General features: G+C 35.6%; 1 protein-coding gene and 1 long non-coding RNA gene across 3 annotated transcripts; one reads left to right on the top strand and one right to left on the bottom strand.

Moving 5' to 3' along the window:
* Positions 1-2,224: 2,224 nt before the first annotated feature.
* Positions 2,225-8,592, bottom strand: LOC127450531 (myosin light chain 4-like). Its single transcript, XM_051714753.1, has 7 exons — positions 7,047-8,592; positions 5,033-5,060; positions 4,782-4,931; positions 4,230-4,403; positions 3,406-3,483; positions 3,034-3,071; positions 2,225-2,830 (listed from the first exon to the last, which is right to left on the bottom strand). The coding sequence occupies exons 1-6, from the start codon at positions 7,239-7,241 to the stop codon at positions 3,043-3,045; spliced, it is 654 nt and encodes a 217-aa protein (XP_051570713.1). The 5' UTR covers positions 7,242-8,592; the 3' UTR covers positions 2,225-2,830; positions 3,034-3,042.
* Positions 2,834-10,543, top strand: LOC127450547 (uncharacterized). 2 transcript variants are annotated; one of them, XR_007899002.1, is made up of 7 exons: positions 2,834-2,943; positions 3,051-3,162; positions 3,490-3,536; positions 4,788-4,961; positions 8,586-8,789; positions 9,338-9,673; positions 10,081-10,543. It is a non-coding gene; the product is annotated as an uncharacterized LOC127450547 (long non-coding RNA). The 2 variants fall into 2 exon arrangements; XR_007899001.1 differs by lacking the exon at positions 10,081-10,543 and having other exon boundaries at positions 9,338-10,054.
* Positions 10,544-16,648: the final 6,105 nt, after the last annotated feature.

Raw genomic sequence — 16,648 nt, forward strand, 5'->3', positions numbered from 1 at the left:
ACATACCAAGTCACATCCTTCACCTGGATACCTTCACATTAACTGCAAGAGTCCTTGTGATTCACTGCTGTATAGCACTTCGTCAGCTCAAGAGAAATAAGAAGACGTAAAATGTAAATTCTCCTCATTTTATTTTCTTGTGCAAGCCAATTTGCTTACTTAAACTGTAAAGAGAGATTCTGTTATTTGATGCTGTCAGTGTTGTTCTTTAGATGTGTGAGATACTCTTAGCACAATAAGCCAATAAAGTACTTGAGTGAGGTTGGACTTGGATGAGAGTTTGTCAGCAACCAGACAGCTTGTGAATGACTAGGCATTTTTTAGATTTTGCTAATAATTTTCTGTGTGTGTTAGAGAAAGACAGAGAGAGTGAGGAGGCTAATGGCCTCTTAATATTTGTTGTATTGACCTGTGTTCCTGTGTTGAGTTTTCAAACCACTATTGCAATATGTTTGATCTGTCAGCCTATAAAGTTCCAAATTGTATTATTCTCACCAATAAGAGAGGAGATCTGTTGCAGAAACTAGGGGCTTGTTGAGAGGCTGCGGTTTCTCTCTTGGCTTTTAGATGACGTTATAGCCCTAGCAATGTATCTGGTTCCCTATTTTTGTCTTAAATAATAATCCCTGTTTACTGATTTGATTTTTATCTAAAGGTGCACTCAGTAATTTTTTCCCCCCTCATTTAAAAAGTTTTACTTTTAAAGAAATTCAATTAATAGTAACATTGAAACATACAGGTATGTATGAACTCATGACCACTCATGTGAGATGAAGAGTTCAGTCATATCAGTAACCTTATAAATGCTCTTTTATTCTACATGGAGCAGGGGTGCCTAATGGGGGCAGCCATGTTAGCGTCACATGACCAGCTGAATACTACATGATTAATCTCAGTAGCTGCCCTGTTATTGGACACTTTCATTGATGGATTAAACTAATCCTGGTTTACTGTGAATAGTGAATTTCTACAATGGCATTGGTAACTGAAAACTACTGTGTTTAAATGATGCTGCTCCCAGGCCACTAGTAGTCACTGTAAGCCAATGTAAGTTACTTAGACATACTTCAAAAAGTTACTGAGTGCACCTTTAATAAATACACAAATCTGTTTATTTATGAGAGTGGTGGGTGAACACTGCATGTAGGCGAGGGGAAGGGAGGGGGTTGAATTGGGCAGATGGTACATTCTCTGTTGACTGCATGGGCCACCAAACTCTCACCCACCTCAGCAAAGGGAAAATGGATTATTCAAAGTAGGGGCACCTCATCAAAGGGGCAGGGGTTCGAGACCCCAGAGCACCACCACCCTCACCAACCCCACACCCCCAAAAAATGCACATTCCTAGGCAAAAGATATCGTTTGTAACTACTCATTATGCGTGATAAACAGTGTTCAAATGACCAGGGCCTCTTGATTACATACATGCAGAAGCTTCATCAATATTGTTTTGAGAGTAGATTTTGAAGAATCGTGTTGATATTCAGAAGAGTCAGACATTTTTTTAACATTGATTTTCTATCTGTGATCCTCAAGGTATCTTGGCAACAAGACAGGAAGTAGGAGTATATTTCTGGCTGTATGTATATTTCGAATGAAAAACTTGACAGTGATCCAGCAGCTCTGTTGACAAATGTGAAGAATTCTTATATCACTGCTGATAGAGATTGTGCATTTTGTGTGTATGTTTCTGTGTTTGTCTGTACAGGATTGGCTATACTTGTGAGGGCACACATGTAGTTTTTACTCTATCAGTGAGGATATCTCATAGACAGAATCAGTTTTAATGCGGTTTATATTTTATACTGTACACCCTAACCCTATCCCTAAATCTAATCCTCACTGATACCTATTGACCTTATTAGATGTGGAGCAAAACATTATTTGGCTGATTTATGAGTCTGTCAAATAGTGAGAACCACATTTTGTGTGATTGCAATTGTATGTGTTTTGCATGTCTTCCATCTCCATGTGTATTTACATGTTGTCTGTTACACAATAACCTTCCCTACTCACAGTGCTTATAATTGCTGCAGGACTCCCGCCAATAAGGGAAATTAAGGCAGCAGCTGAAATGAAAATGCTATTTATGCCAGTCATTGTGCTTGAAAATCAAAGGTTATGGTTGTGGACAGCATCTCTGTTGCCATGAACCACAAGGACTCACAGGAATACACAAAAGCCATTGAAAGGAGCTTTGTTTTGCTCTGTAAGTTAACACTTACCAGCTGTGGACCATCACAGGTCCATTGCTAATCCATGAGTACATTCTTTAGATGTCTGGGATGTAAGCAAGGCTGTCTATTCAGACACTTCAAATTAACAAGTTAATTTTATCCTCTGTTTGTACAAATATAGAATGCGCAGACAAACATAACTGCAAACTGTTGTAGAGATAAGGCCATTGTGTTATTGTCGTTATTCATGCTCTCTTGATCTGTAATTCACAGTGACACTCCTGATTCAGAATCTTACAGGGTTTTCTTCTTCTTTTTTCTAGCTGTTGCTCTAATCCATTTTATTAGGACAGCTGTACATTGAGAAATCTCTGGCTGCAGTTGTGTCTTTAAATGTTGGTGGAGATTCATTTTAGGAGAATATGATGAGGGCAATATAACAAAGAGAGTGTCAATTTTATTTTATTTTTCTCTCTCTCTCTAATCAAACCTGTGAGTTTTAAACTCTGGATGTGTGAGCGTCTGTGCAACACAAATTAAAACAAATGTCAATGCAATGACAAAATCACATGAACAGAAAAACTACAGGGCAAGAGAGTGAAGAACTGGGCTGAGGGTCTGTTGATAACAGTAGAGGTCTGTCACATTTGTTCCTACAGGAAAAAGGGAAAACTGTATGAGGACGAATAAGATCTAATTTACTTTCTCTGAACATTTTCCTTTTGTGTTTTGACTGGAAACGGCATTGAAACTGATATAATGTAATGTAAGTTCACATCTTCAAATGCTGGTATATTCCAATGACATTATAATAACATAATGCATATATTTGAAATTCTTAATAACCATCACTGACCTCTTTTGTTTACACAGTCATGACATGTTTAACAAATGCTGTGGGAGAAAAGTATAAACAGACAAGATTACTTTTCACCTACTCTAAAGCAAAGAACAAAGTTATATATGGGAATTGCAAAGCCAATCGGTAAAGCAAATTGTTTAAACTATTCTTTAATTGCAAGAATGCATAAAAAGCCCATTTTTGGAGATACTAATAGTAATATACTGTATATTGCAATAAAGATTACAGTACAGAGTTGTAAAATAACAATAATAAACACTGTCAGTGAATATACTGTAATTCTGCCCACGTTTACAAGCATAACCCTATACCCAAAGGTAAACGGTAGATTTTGAAATATTTATATAATTTGAGAAATGATCACACCTTCATAGTTAACACAACCGTTTCCATCTTCCAGTCCAGTCATTAGCTGTTCAACCTCCGATTCTGTCATTTTCTCACCTGCAGACAAACAGATGTGATAATCTTTAGTTACCGGTGGCATTAATATCAAGGTAAATATAAATACCAGGAGGCAAACAGAGACAACCCAACATTAATATTTTTAGGCTGGCTTTGTTCTGTTCTAAAATATGTTTAAATAAATGTCTTATTCAACAATAATGCACTCATTGGGTCTATTTGGCATACAATCTTGAAAATAAAGGTTCCAATTAGAACCAAAAAGGGTCCGCACTAATATGTTTTTTTGGGGAAACTTAGTTTTCAGTTTCCTAATTCTTCCAAAGTATGGGGTACAAGAGAGCGTTTTCAACTGTTTTGTTTGCGGTTTATGAAAATGCCAATCAAGTGTGGATGAGAATCATAAATGTATCAAAATCAATGCATTCAACTGAAAACGTATTAGTGTGGACGTGGACAGTTTGATATCACTTGAGAATCTTTCAGTTCCACAAACAAATTTTTATTACTTAGTTGTGTAGAAAACCATCTATATACTGGTGTTTTTAAGAACCGAGACATCAAAACTCTTATCTGAAGAACATAAAAGTTTAAGCATTAACGTTTTCTCTAAAGAACCATATAGTCAACTCAAGAAACCAATACAACCAAAATGTTTTTTGATAAGAGGTTTCTTTGCTGATTCTAAAGTCTTGAACCATTGAAGAACCTTAATTTTTAAGAGTCTGTATCCATTTAATCTATTTTGTGCAGTTTTTGTTTTTATTGTTATTGTTGTTTTTTACCCAAAGTTGCAAGTACGTGTCGAAGTTCGGCTCCCATTACAGTGCCGTTTCCTTCCTTGTCAAACACTCGCAGCCCCTCAACAAAGTCCTCAAAAGTGCCCTGATCTTTGGACTTGGACACGTGTTGGAACATAGGCAGGAAAGTCTCAAAGTCAATCAGTTTGGAGGTCATTTCTAGAGTGACATAAAAATGGAAATTAGAAACACATTCAAAACTCATTCATGAGCATGATGCCATTTGTAGCAGAAATCAGTAATTACACATTTGGTCAATATCGAGTTAGAAATCAGGTCGCTTAGACTATGATCTGTCCTGTTACAGACAATTTGGTTCAGCTGCAGTATGCTCAGGTTCAGAGAAAAGGGAGTGTGAAAACTGCTGTAACTACCAAGTTGCTCGGGATAAAAGTGTCTGCTAAACGTCTAAATGTAAATGTAATGTCCACACTTAAACTATGTAACCTTAGAGGCATTTTAATCAATTTCTGTGTAGTTGTAATTACTGTGTTTTGCCTTTGTTGGACAGTATAATGAACAATTAATTGTTCTTACCCTCAGGTTTTGGTTTGCCCAGTACTTTCAGGACCTCTGCATTTGTGGGGTTTTGACCCAACGCCCTCATGACTTCACCACACTGGGCATAGGTGATCTTCATTTCACCGGTCGGTGTTCTGTCAAACAGCAAGAATGCCTCCTTAAATTCTGTGGAGAATATGATACGGTAATACATGAGTAAGTATGAGTAAGTAAGTATACATTAATTAATTTTCAATGTAAGTCTGTTTGATTCTGCAAATGCTTACCTTCAATCTGTTCAGCTGTAAACTCAATCTGGGGGGGCGAAATAGTATTTTAGGGAGTCTGATATATTTCATTAATGTCCGTATGAATGATACAATTGGGTGAATTTCAGCCAAATTATAAAAAAAAACCTTACAATGCAGTTAACAGTGGTCAATCACAATGGAAATACTAGAAGTCGGCCCATTCTTAGTTTAGACAATGCTAGTCAAACTGCTCAGCAGACAAAGGTGCTAGCAAGAACCCTTTGAGAGGAAACAGGCTTTCTGAAGTCCTTCGAGAAAGGTCAGCTATGACCAGTGTACCCCACTCATTACGGAGACTAAGAATAACAAACACCTGTTCTAGGACCAGAGGGAATTACATTGAAACCCCATCCTTCCTTAGTGTCCCTAGATGAGAAAGACCATCTCAGACAAAGGAACGGGAATGCTAAGAGGTGGTATGGGAGCTCTTAGCAATCAGGCACTTGTATGCAAGGCCATGAGCTTTGATTCTCTTTCATTCTGACCATGGACAAGTTTCCATTGTCCATACTCCATCTCTAACCATCGGGTCAATTAATGTAGCAAATGTGGTCCCAGATCAAAATGAATAAACAGTGATATCTGCACACTGAAACATTTAGCTAAGAAGGGACTTTTTAAAAAAAAAACTTTTTAAAACCAAAGTTTGTGTGTGAAAATTTTTAAAGGCCAAATGTGAGACTATTTAATTAAAGGCTAACAGGCCACATTGTTCACATAATGCCACATCCTTTAAAAGCAATAAAACTGACAGCATAACAGGAGATTTTACTGCAACTGAAGTACTGTAACTGAATTCTTCCTCTGTTAGATGAAGTAAAAACCAACCAACACTGGAAAGCTTACTTTTAACTCATGCCACAAAACAAACGGCAAATGAATCGGATGTCTATAGAAGGGAACATTAGTAATTTCCCAAGGGCGCAAATATCTTAGTCCTCATAAGTATCTGGAATATGTTTTTGTTGATGTACATTACTAAGAGCAAAACATCATTCTGGAATCTGGATGAGTCAGTCAGGACTAAGAATCGAAACAGCATAGGGACACTTCCTGTTGCCCCAAAAATGAGGCTTCTCTCTTATTAGTAGAACATAAGCATGCGCTTTGATTCTGAAGAAAACCGCTAGTTTAAAAACCAGTGTAAAAAAATTTTAATCATTTGGCACGCAAAAGCTGATGTTTAATCCAAACGCGCCAACTCTGTGTGTGCATGCATGCAGGAGAGAGAGATTTAGGTCATTCATTGATTTAAAGGTGGACAAATGAATTGTTTGATTATTTTTGGGGATATTTAATTGTAAGAATACATTTATTGAAAAACTGTTACTTTATATAGGCTACTGTATTCTATACTTGTTATGATTTCTATCCTGAAAATTCCCCCCATGGGAAAACATTTATTTTAAAAAAGTCCCTTATTTTGAGCTTGTTTTTCCGAAACAGGTGCCTTGTTTCTCTTGTGAGATCTGGAAACACTGCAACTGTATTTCATCCACCCTTAGCACAGAGTACTGTTATTTAAAAAGAAAGAATGTTATTAAATGTTTTTTAATTTTGTTCCAACCGGTTACCATTTGTAAAGGAGGCTGTGGAATGCCGGAACTGGAACGAAAAAATACTGTTTCTGCTCGGAACGAACCGAAATGAAAAACATTCAGTTTATAGTCCCCGCTACCCAGGGCATGATACAATGTTCACACTCAGACATAAATAAATAATAAATAAATAAATAAACTGTACTTAAGGTACAAGGGTGGTACTCTCCAGGGGACTTTTTGTACCTCTAGTTAGTTATAACTAGTTTATAACTCATTGAAAAACAATTATAAATTGTTTAAAAATGTTTATAACCTTTTACGGTACATTTATATGTTTTGTTCCTTTCTGAACAAGAATTTACCTGCACAGTACCTTTCTTTCTGACAGTGTTGGGTGCCTGTTAGAGTCTATACCATAGCTATATAGACAAAATCATCAGGATACTCACCGTAATGCTTTTTGGGTCAAACTCAGGTTCCTTGGGTTTCTCTGGCTCTGGAGGGGGCGCTGGCTTGGCTGCCTCTTTCTTTGGTTCAGGCTTTTTAGGAGCCATTACTGCAAAGATTAGGGTGTGAGATGAGAGAAAGCAATGAGAATGATCTTTGAGAAGTTTTATACCCTCCGCAAAGCTCCTCAACTGCATCAGAGGGTCAGTTTATCCTATCAGAGATGCTATCACCCTCCACACAAGGCAAGGTAGCTTAAGTGTGAAGAGATGAGGCTTCACAAGCCAAACCCCTCACACAGGCATGACAGAATTAGCATGATAACAATGTTCAAACTGTTATGGTAAACTGCCATCATGACCGTTATGCATTCAGTTCATAATTGCTCGCACTGGCTTTTTTTCTTCTCAGTGAAACAGTGTTCCATTTGTAGTGGTTTTGTTAAAGGAATGTTCCGGGTTCCATACAAGCTAAGCTCAATCAATAGCATTTTTGTTTAACACAAAATCAAATTTACACTTGTCCCTGGTTTATTTCGCGGTTACAGTAAGGCACTTAAAATGGGAGTGAATGGGAACAGTCCTTATCTATTAAAATACACACAAAAGTACAGCCACAACATTATAAATTTTAAAGGAAAATTCCAGGTTCAATAAAAGCTAAGCTCAATCGACATAGTTTGTGGCATCATATTGATTACTGCAAAAAATAATTTTGACTTGCCCCTCCTTTTCTTTAAAAAAAGCAAAAATCTGTTGCAATGAGGCATTTACAATGGGAGTGAATGGGGGCCAATTTTTTAATGTTAAAATGTATATATATACATATATATATATATATATATATATATATATAAAAGTGTAGCTACAAGACATAAACAAAATGCGTGTAAACATGATTTTAGTGAGATAAATTTTCTGTGTAAAGTTATAGCCAATTTTGCAGCTTTGTTGCCATGACGATGTCAACAAACCCTAAAACCCTAAAATGACTGTAAAAATTACAATTTAAACAACTTTACAACTCAAACAATGCATGCGTTTTAACAGAAGAATTAATGAAAGGGCTTTTATAAAATTATAGGCTTCACGTTTCTGCATTTAAACCCTCCAAAAATTGGCCCCATTCACTTCCATTGTAAGTGCCTCACTGTAACCTCGATTTTTGCTTCTTCTTCTTTTTTTTTTTTAAAGAAAAGGCAATTCATTTTTGTGGTAATCAGTATTATGCTACAAAGATGTCGATTGATCTTAACTTGTATTGAACCCGGAATATTCCTTTAACATGGTTTTCGAGATAATTCAGTTTAATTACACTCTTCGAATACAGTTATCAAAATACATTCTTCACCTTCAGTTAAGCACAATCTAGATTGATATGAAACAATGAACGATTTCAGAATCCAGTAAACTCTGTTCATTTGTGCTTTATGCTTCATCAGATAGACCTTGCTCTGTCTTTGGGAGTTTCATTGTTTTGAAAAGTGAGTTCAAGGGAATTGTGAAGGATAAACACCTTCCATCTTGTTTTACTATGAACAGCAACTGCAGCCCGTTCTTGTTTTGTTAACCCCTGGAGTCAGTCATTCAGGCGCCTGAGAATGCCACCCAGTAACAACAGTTTAATGAATGGAGAAACTCCACCTGTTCATTCAGCCTTCAAAAACTCTCTGCCCAAGACAAAAGGACTGAACTGTGGTTTTAACAAGATGTCAGTACAGGTTCTTGTGGAGGCCTGTATATACAGTAAGTACATTTTAACTGAAACACTGAGTGATGTTCTCATGACAAGTGTATTTTTCTTACAATTTGGGGTGAGTTGTCATGTTTCTTTTAGTGCATTTTGTACAATTTATTAAAATTAATATCTGTTGGCCAAGAGAGTGGTTTAACAATTTTGTATGTTAGTTTGATATGTTTTCATACAGTAACTGTATAAACCTTAAGCTATAATACACTGTTTAATGGCAGGTTTCCATTGTGACAATTTACCCTACATGTCCACATGTCCCACTATAGGAGCATGTTGTCACCAAAAGCTTAATGTGTGTTCAACAAACTGCAAATTTTTTCCTAGACAATAAGGCTGTAGACAAAAACACAGAAATTACTTTAATTATGAAATAAACCTACCAGGTGAGAAATTCTCACCGAAGTAAAAAGTGTGACAACTTGCACTGGTCTCCATTACACACATCAAAATCAAACCCAAGTTAGTAAGACCAGTAACCACTTTCTGACCAGCAGCTGATACACTGTCTTCTGTTATTAATGGACTTTTCAATCTTGGGTAGTTTTCCCCTCAACACTCTGGCAGTCACTTTGACACTGGTGCAAATCCCAGACACCTGTCATGAATCATGCAATCATCAGCAAGACCGGTTTATTCTCCTATCACTCATCCAGTATCTGTCGACGACCAGAGAGTCCGGTGGATCCAAAACCATGGCTGTGACAAGGGATCCCCTCTTCTTGCTGTGATTTCCTCTGCTCTATCTAGAAGGTCTTCCTCTGTCGAAGTACATCTCCCAGACCCAGAGATGCAGGGCTGTTGGGAGTGTCTGGTTTCATGTTGTTAAGCCTATGAACTCTCACTGACAGTGTGACACTGAAGTGTTTCCAGTATGTAGGTGTGTGCATAGTTTTCAAGGTCTGCTACTTCAAAGTGTGTAACGTTGAGACCCTTATAACAGAAGTCATTTAATTTGCACTCAATTTGTTCTCTCAATAAACTATATTGTCTGACAGAATAATGCATGTAGCTAGAGAAATGATGTGATAAGTGATTTACATAACCTGCAGCTCTCTATAGTTATAGTTTCCTTGAGTCTTCAAGTCTCGTTTTGTCAAGTTATGTCTTAAACAACAATAGAATAGAATGGAATTTCTCAACAGCTATCCTCAATAAACCTTTTAAAAGTCAATTTGGTTTTATTTGTATAATGCTTTTCGGAATACAGTAGCCTACATACTTTCAAAAGCAGCTAGTACCTTAATTTCACCATGGATCACCATTTTTATTTTTATTTTATTCCAGAATCTACAAGCTGAAATTCTGTCTTCTGTTGTGCTCCATATGAGGGCAGTATTAGCAAATCGATGGAGCTTCTGAAAAGTAAGGACTAAAAAAGATTCAAGGAACGAAAAAGAACAAATGTTTTTTTGCAGAACAAACCAAAAACGGGAATTAAGTGATTTTCAGTTGTTCCGGAGAGAAAACTTTATTTTTAAATGCTGGTAACCGATTATAACAGCTAATTTAGTTCTGACAATTTTTTTCATTAAAACCAAAGGCCAAAGGATTATCACAGTAAAGTTTTGGAAATGTGCTTTGATCCTGAAGGAAACTGCTGTATCACATCTTTTTGCCAAACTGCCCATTGTGGTTGACGCATTTTGTGAATACATTTTCTTTTTTATTTAATTTTCTATTGTACTTTTAACACATTACAAGGCATTACAACTCATGACATAAGACTATATGACAAGCACATACAAATACACACACTCACACACACAATGAAAGAATAAACAAATAAATACATGAAGAAAAAAACAATTCTTATTCAAAATCTTAGTTGTTACAAAACAGACAGACAGACAAAGGCAGTGTACGGAATTCTATTAAAGCACATAGTTGCATATTGTGTTCTGTTTATGAAGCATATTTGCAAGTAGGAAGGAAGTTCAGGCAAAGATCTCTAAAGTCAGAAGAGGTCTCAGTTCTCTAAGTATTTTAAAAAAGGGACCCAGGAGTTGCTGCTAATTTTTCTGCTAATAATTATATATTTGCTTTAGTATTCCAGTGGGTTTAAGTTGACATATTTCTTTGATAAAGAGGGGGGATATGGCAAGATAAGTTATTAAAATCAATTTTGTCTTTTTTATCTGGATGTACTGAAAGTAAGAGTTAGCAGGGATGTTGTATGTGCTCTGTATCTGGTCAAAGGTCATGAGCAGGCCATTTTCAAAAAGATGCCTCAGGCTGGTTATGCCATTCTCCTTCCATCCTTGGAACAGGAATGCTTTATTTCCAACACAGAAACATATGGTTATTCCAAATAGATGTCAAAGAGGATGGAGATGTGCTGTTTTGAAAGATTGCTTTCCACTAAACTGTTAGAGCTGTATTAATTGTTTTATATTTTAGAGTTATGTTTCTTGAGTGATTTTTTGTCGATGAACAGTATGTTTGAACAGTATGAATGAAGACCTTTTTAACAACTATGTATAATTACTATATATAAATGCAGTGCTAATTCAGATACAAGGAAAATATTATTAGAGGTAAAAAGCACATTAATAATTATTTATTATTGTTAGATTTAATTTATTACAGATCTGATGCTGCCGGGTTTTGACTGAGAAGCAGATCTATAAATAAATTGGTGCTTTCCTGTTAATTAACGATATGCTTGTTATGATTTCTATGCTGATAAATTCACAACACCGGAAAATATTTAATTGCTATTTTTTCGCTTATTTTGGTGAGGCAAGTGGCTTATTTTGGGCTTGTTTTTCCAGTCCACGGCTGCGTTTCCCAAAAGCATTGCAAGCTTAAGCTGATTGTAGAGTAGAGACCATTGGCACCAGTGGTTTCTATGATCTACTTAGGCTTACGATGCTCTTGAGAAACACAGCCCAGGTTGCTTATTTCTATTTGTGAGATCTGGCAAGACTGCAATTGAGATTTCAACCACCCCTTAGTGCAGAGTACTGTAATTTTAAAAAGAACATTATTTACCGTTCTTTTATTTAGTTCTAACCAGTAACCTTTTGGAAAGGATGTGGGGAACTTCTGAACCAGCAAGAAAAAATACTGTTTTTGCTCAGAACAAACCAAAATGAAAAACATTTAGTTTTTAGTCCCTGCTGATAAGTTCTTCATGATAAATCACAGAATTGAAGGTGAACACTGCAATTGTACAATGTACATTAAGTAATACTTGAGACTAGAAATTGGCAAGATAATTTATATACAGTGGTAATTCAATGTGAATATGCGTAACACAGGCATAATAAAAAAAATGTGAGATTCAGTTCATTTAAATTACTTCAAAGAATGAATTAATAATGAAAGGTATTACAATAAAATTAATTGGAATTTAAAAATTAAGTTAAAAATAAACAAATAAACAGATTAGACTTGAGTATAGCTACTTTTGGGACACATCTTCTGGTACCAGCTGTGGGTGGCATAGTAGTTAAACACTGTCTATTCATCTGGAATGAACCCCAAATAATACTAGCTGAATTACTGACCACAAAAGGACTATATGTTTATAATCTACAAGCATATCCACAATGCATTTCAGTCCTAGAACATTGAGTGGTTTATAAATAAGTAGTAGCACTTTAAAATCAATTCTATACAGTATGTGAGTACATGCAAGTATGGAGATCTGAGGACTGAGGTCATTTTTTTGGTTCCGATCCACCCTGCTGGTAATGATTGCATAAATTAGTTTCTCTCTTGTCTGGATATAAAGCATGTAATTCTTATTATATTTTTGAGTAAAAAAATAAATATTAAATTATATATAAAACTAAGGTCTAAATCCAAAATAACATCAAGATCCTGCCTTGATTTTTAATCTTTAGACCTCGGGAGCCAAGGTAAGCATTCACTTTGAGTATTTCCTCTTTATAGCCAAATACAACCTCTATTTTGTCTTTTATGTTTTTATTGAAGGAAGTTATGGCACATCCAACTGTTGTTTTCATGAATGCACTGGCATAGAGAGTCTATGGGGTTGTAGTCACTTGGCGATAGAGCTATGTAGATCTATTTGATCAGTTGTTTACAATTGTGACAATATGTGCATTATTTCACCTATTGGAAGTATGTAAAGAGGGGATTCCACATGCCATGGAGGTCCACACAGATGCATAGTTGACACCAGGAGCCCCTTTCTTCTATGATTTGAATCAGCTGAGGACCATTTAGAGCAACCAAGTGTCATGAAAATTCGAACATATTTTACGAGTTGGCTATTTCTTATGATTTTTTTATGAGTTTGTTTGTATAAATTTGATTTCATCACGTGCAAATGCCCGGATGTCTAATGCAGAAGTAAGCGTCAGTTTCCTTCACGAGGTGTTAAGGACATGCTTATTAATATTATGCCCTTACCCAACCCCTTATCTAAACTTAACCAATCAGCAGAGTGTGTAAAAAATGACAGGAAGCTGTTATGTGTGACAGAAGCAAGTAATTGTCGCGTATTAGGTGGAAACGATGTCCAGTGACGTCATTGGCTGTAGTGAAAGTCGTAGGAATTCATACGAGTGCAGTCGTACAATACCATACGAAAAGCCGTATGAATCCTTACAATTTCGCCGTGAGAATGTGTAGCTTAGAGAGTCCTGCCCAGTTTTCCAATCTGTCTATAGGAGAATATTGTAGTCGACATTGTTAAAGACGACACTAAAAGTCAATATTTGGGCATAAATCATTAAGCTGTCTTTAATAGGGCTTCTCCATGCCAGACTGGAAATTGTTTAAGTAGTCGTTTGAATTTAGAAATAAGAAGGATGAATGATCCAAAGTGAGATCTATGTGTTTATAATGTATTACTACAAATGACCAGCAGGTAGAGTTGTTGTACTGCCAGTGTGAGATAAAATAGGTATTGAGAGGTTCTTTCTGGGAAGGGAGTTCAAGCTCATAACTGTCAGTCATATCTCACAAGTAATGTCTGAACTTACACATTTAAAGTATTCCAATCTCTTATAAATGCTTAATCATTCAGGTCATTCAGAACACTTGCTCATTATAAAAAAGAAAAAAAGAAAAAAAAAGTACAGTATGTCCACAAATCATTATTAAATTAAAGAGGAAAATCTAAATAATGATAATTAGACTGTGACAATAGGATTTAACTGAATTTGCCATTGGTTCATTCACAGTTTAATAATGCTGATTTGTGTTTGAGCTCAAGTGATATTAAATTAATAAATCATGCAACAGACTATTTGGTGTCTTTGGGGCATTTCTGAGTTTTCATTCTGAATAACAACCCTAAATGCCGTATTGTTATGCGTGATGTAACCTATGCTCTACAAAAGCCTTTTGCATTGGTGAAATCTTGCACCATATTTATCCTATTCCAGAATCTACTATGGAAATGCACACACAAAACCAAATGAAAAGAGTGGACAATGGATCTGCTTATTTGTATGAATATATGCTCTATTCATTTAATTTCCTGTTTTCATCTCGAAATACTCAGGAAACATGACTTCATAGAAAACATCATAGAATATTCTAAACCATATCAAAATGTGCTTTGAAGATTTATGTCTAGCTTTAAATCTTTGCCACTTGGCACAAAGGAGAACGTTTCTCCACAATAAAAGACAAATGCGATATTGCTTGTGTGCCATCAAGACATCAGAGAGTCCAGTAGGCCTATTACATGTATTGGCCACTATCGCAAACCAGGAGACATGAATAACACGCTTTCAAAAAGTAATATTGATTACCTTTGAAAGGGGGCTCATAACCACCCATCAAATTCAGTGTGTGCATAAGCGCATTCCCATTTGGTGAAGACGCACGGGAAAACGAGTACTCAACTCTTCGCATGCTTCTATCCTTATTCACCACAGGCTGCTTTTAGAATGAAGAAGCAATGTGACAATGAGCGAGAGTGCTGTTGGCCTAAATATCAGCACGGCTGTGATTTTATACAACAGTTCAACAAACAATAAATAATTTTTAATAACTTACATTTCAGACAAAAAATTGCCAGTTTGTGCATTTTTTCTCCACCAGAGTAAAAAGCTCAAAAAGAGGCCAAAGTATCAAGCACAACTCTGCTCTCTGCACTGCTATCACACTTTGTTTCATTCGTAAACAAATAATTGTTTTTAAATAAGTGAATGAAGCATTTTTGTTAATTTCAATTGTTTCGGACTTGAACGACTGAGTGCTTTTATTGAGTCAGTTGAGTCGATGACTAAATGACTCACTCGTAACATAAAATATGGTCATTTGTTAGCACCTACAAGCGTGAAAATTTTATCTATAGAAATAGTCATGTATATTTGAATGTATAATGTAAAAATGTATATTTAAGGGCGTATCCATCATTTTCCTGAACGCAGAAGTGTTTTACAATTCATAATGGAAGCCTGTTTTGGTTTTCCAACCTCCAGTGTTTTTACTCGCATCTGCGGATAATGTGATGTTTAGCGTATAAAATAAAATAAAAAACCCGCCAAATACAAAAACGTGGCTTCATAGTGCTGATACTTTACAGGGTCTGTTCCTCACCCATCAGAGTTTGAAGCAATGGTCCAAGTTTAGTTATGTTGATATCATTAATTACTGTACTTCAAGTTGTTATGAGTGTAAGTCCAGCCTGACAGGTTGAGCCTGAACTCATTTTTGCTCCCACTAACACTTAAAATGGTTGTTGTTCTCCATCTAGATCGCTATACATAGGCCTACTGTATCTGTCTATCTATCTATCTGTCTTTCTGTCTGTCTGTCTGTCTATATATATATACATACACAGTATATACATACACACACACACACACACACACACACACACACACACACACACACACACACACACACATATATATATATATATATATATATATATATATATATATATATATATATATATATATATATATACACAGTATGTATGGTCAATCTACAGAAGTGTTGCAAATTGAGGGTTGGATGAGTTTTAAATGTTTTAATCATTTAAATTCATGAAATTTATAAATTAACTTTGGGTACACTGAAATCTTTTAATGAATTTTCACACTTATTCCTAATTTTATACAGCATCCCCATTTTTTCTTCAATACCAAAACATAAACAGGAAACCACTAAGTATTCTTCATTTTTGTTGATTCAACATAAAATAATCCGTTTTATTATTATTATTATTATTATTATTTTGTTGCCTATATTAACCTTTAAGTATTTTCAGAACTATTTTCTATTCCCTGTGATACTTTGCTTTATGCAACTAATGTAAAAATCAATCCCTTTTTTCTTTGCTAAATGTTAAATATTGAAGATATCATGTTGATATTCATATAATAATATGAAACATGTCCCATCCTGGTTACCATAAAAAAAAAAAAAAAATCATGGTACAACATTTATTTATTTGTAAAAAAAACAAAAAACAAAAAAAACTGCGTTTCAGTTGTGATTTTGATGTTTTGCTAGTGACCTTATTTTCACGGAACACCCTTTACTTATTTGTTTTACACATCAAGTCACTTAATGACACTTTTAACAAGTATGTTAAAGTATGTTCAGGTTTCAGGTATGTTGTGGTCTGGTGTATGTTCACCTTCACTTGACGTACAAGGAGGAGTTGTTTCCCTGCAGAAGGTCTCTAGCTCTTTCTGTGCTTCCTTCCATGCCCTATGCTGTTTTTGATTGCGCTTCATCTTGCACGAGTGTAACTCTTTTCCCTGTCAGTCAAGTCTGTTACATTTTTACATTTTCCATCTTGCTTTCATCTTAAATTTCAATTCTCTTTCTTTTTGTAAGTTAATTGTTGATATCTTATGGGGTCATCCCTGATCCTCTGCCAAAATTCACATAGGCTTTGTACTCTTGGGCATAT

Source organism: Myxocyprinus asiaticus, chromosome 13 (assembly GCF_019703515.2).
Source record: "Myxocyprinus asiaticus isolate MX2 ecotype Aquarium Trade chromosome 13, UBuf_Myxa_2, whole genome shotgun sequence".
NCBI classification, from domain to species: domain Eukaryota; kingdom Metazoa; phylum Chordata; class Actinopteri; order Cypriniformes; family Catostomidae; genus Myxocyprinus; species Myxocyprinus asiaticus.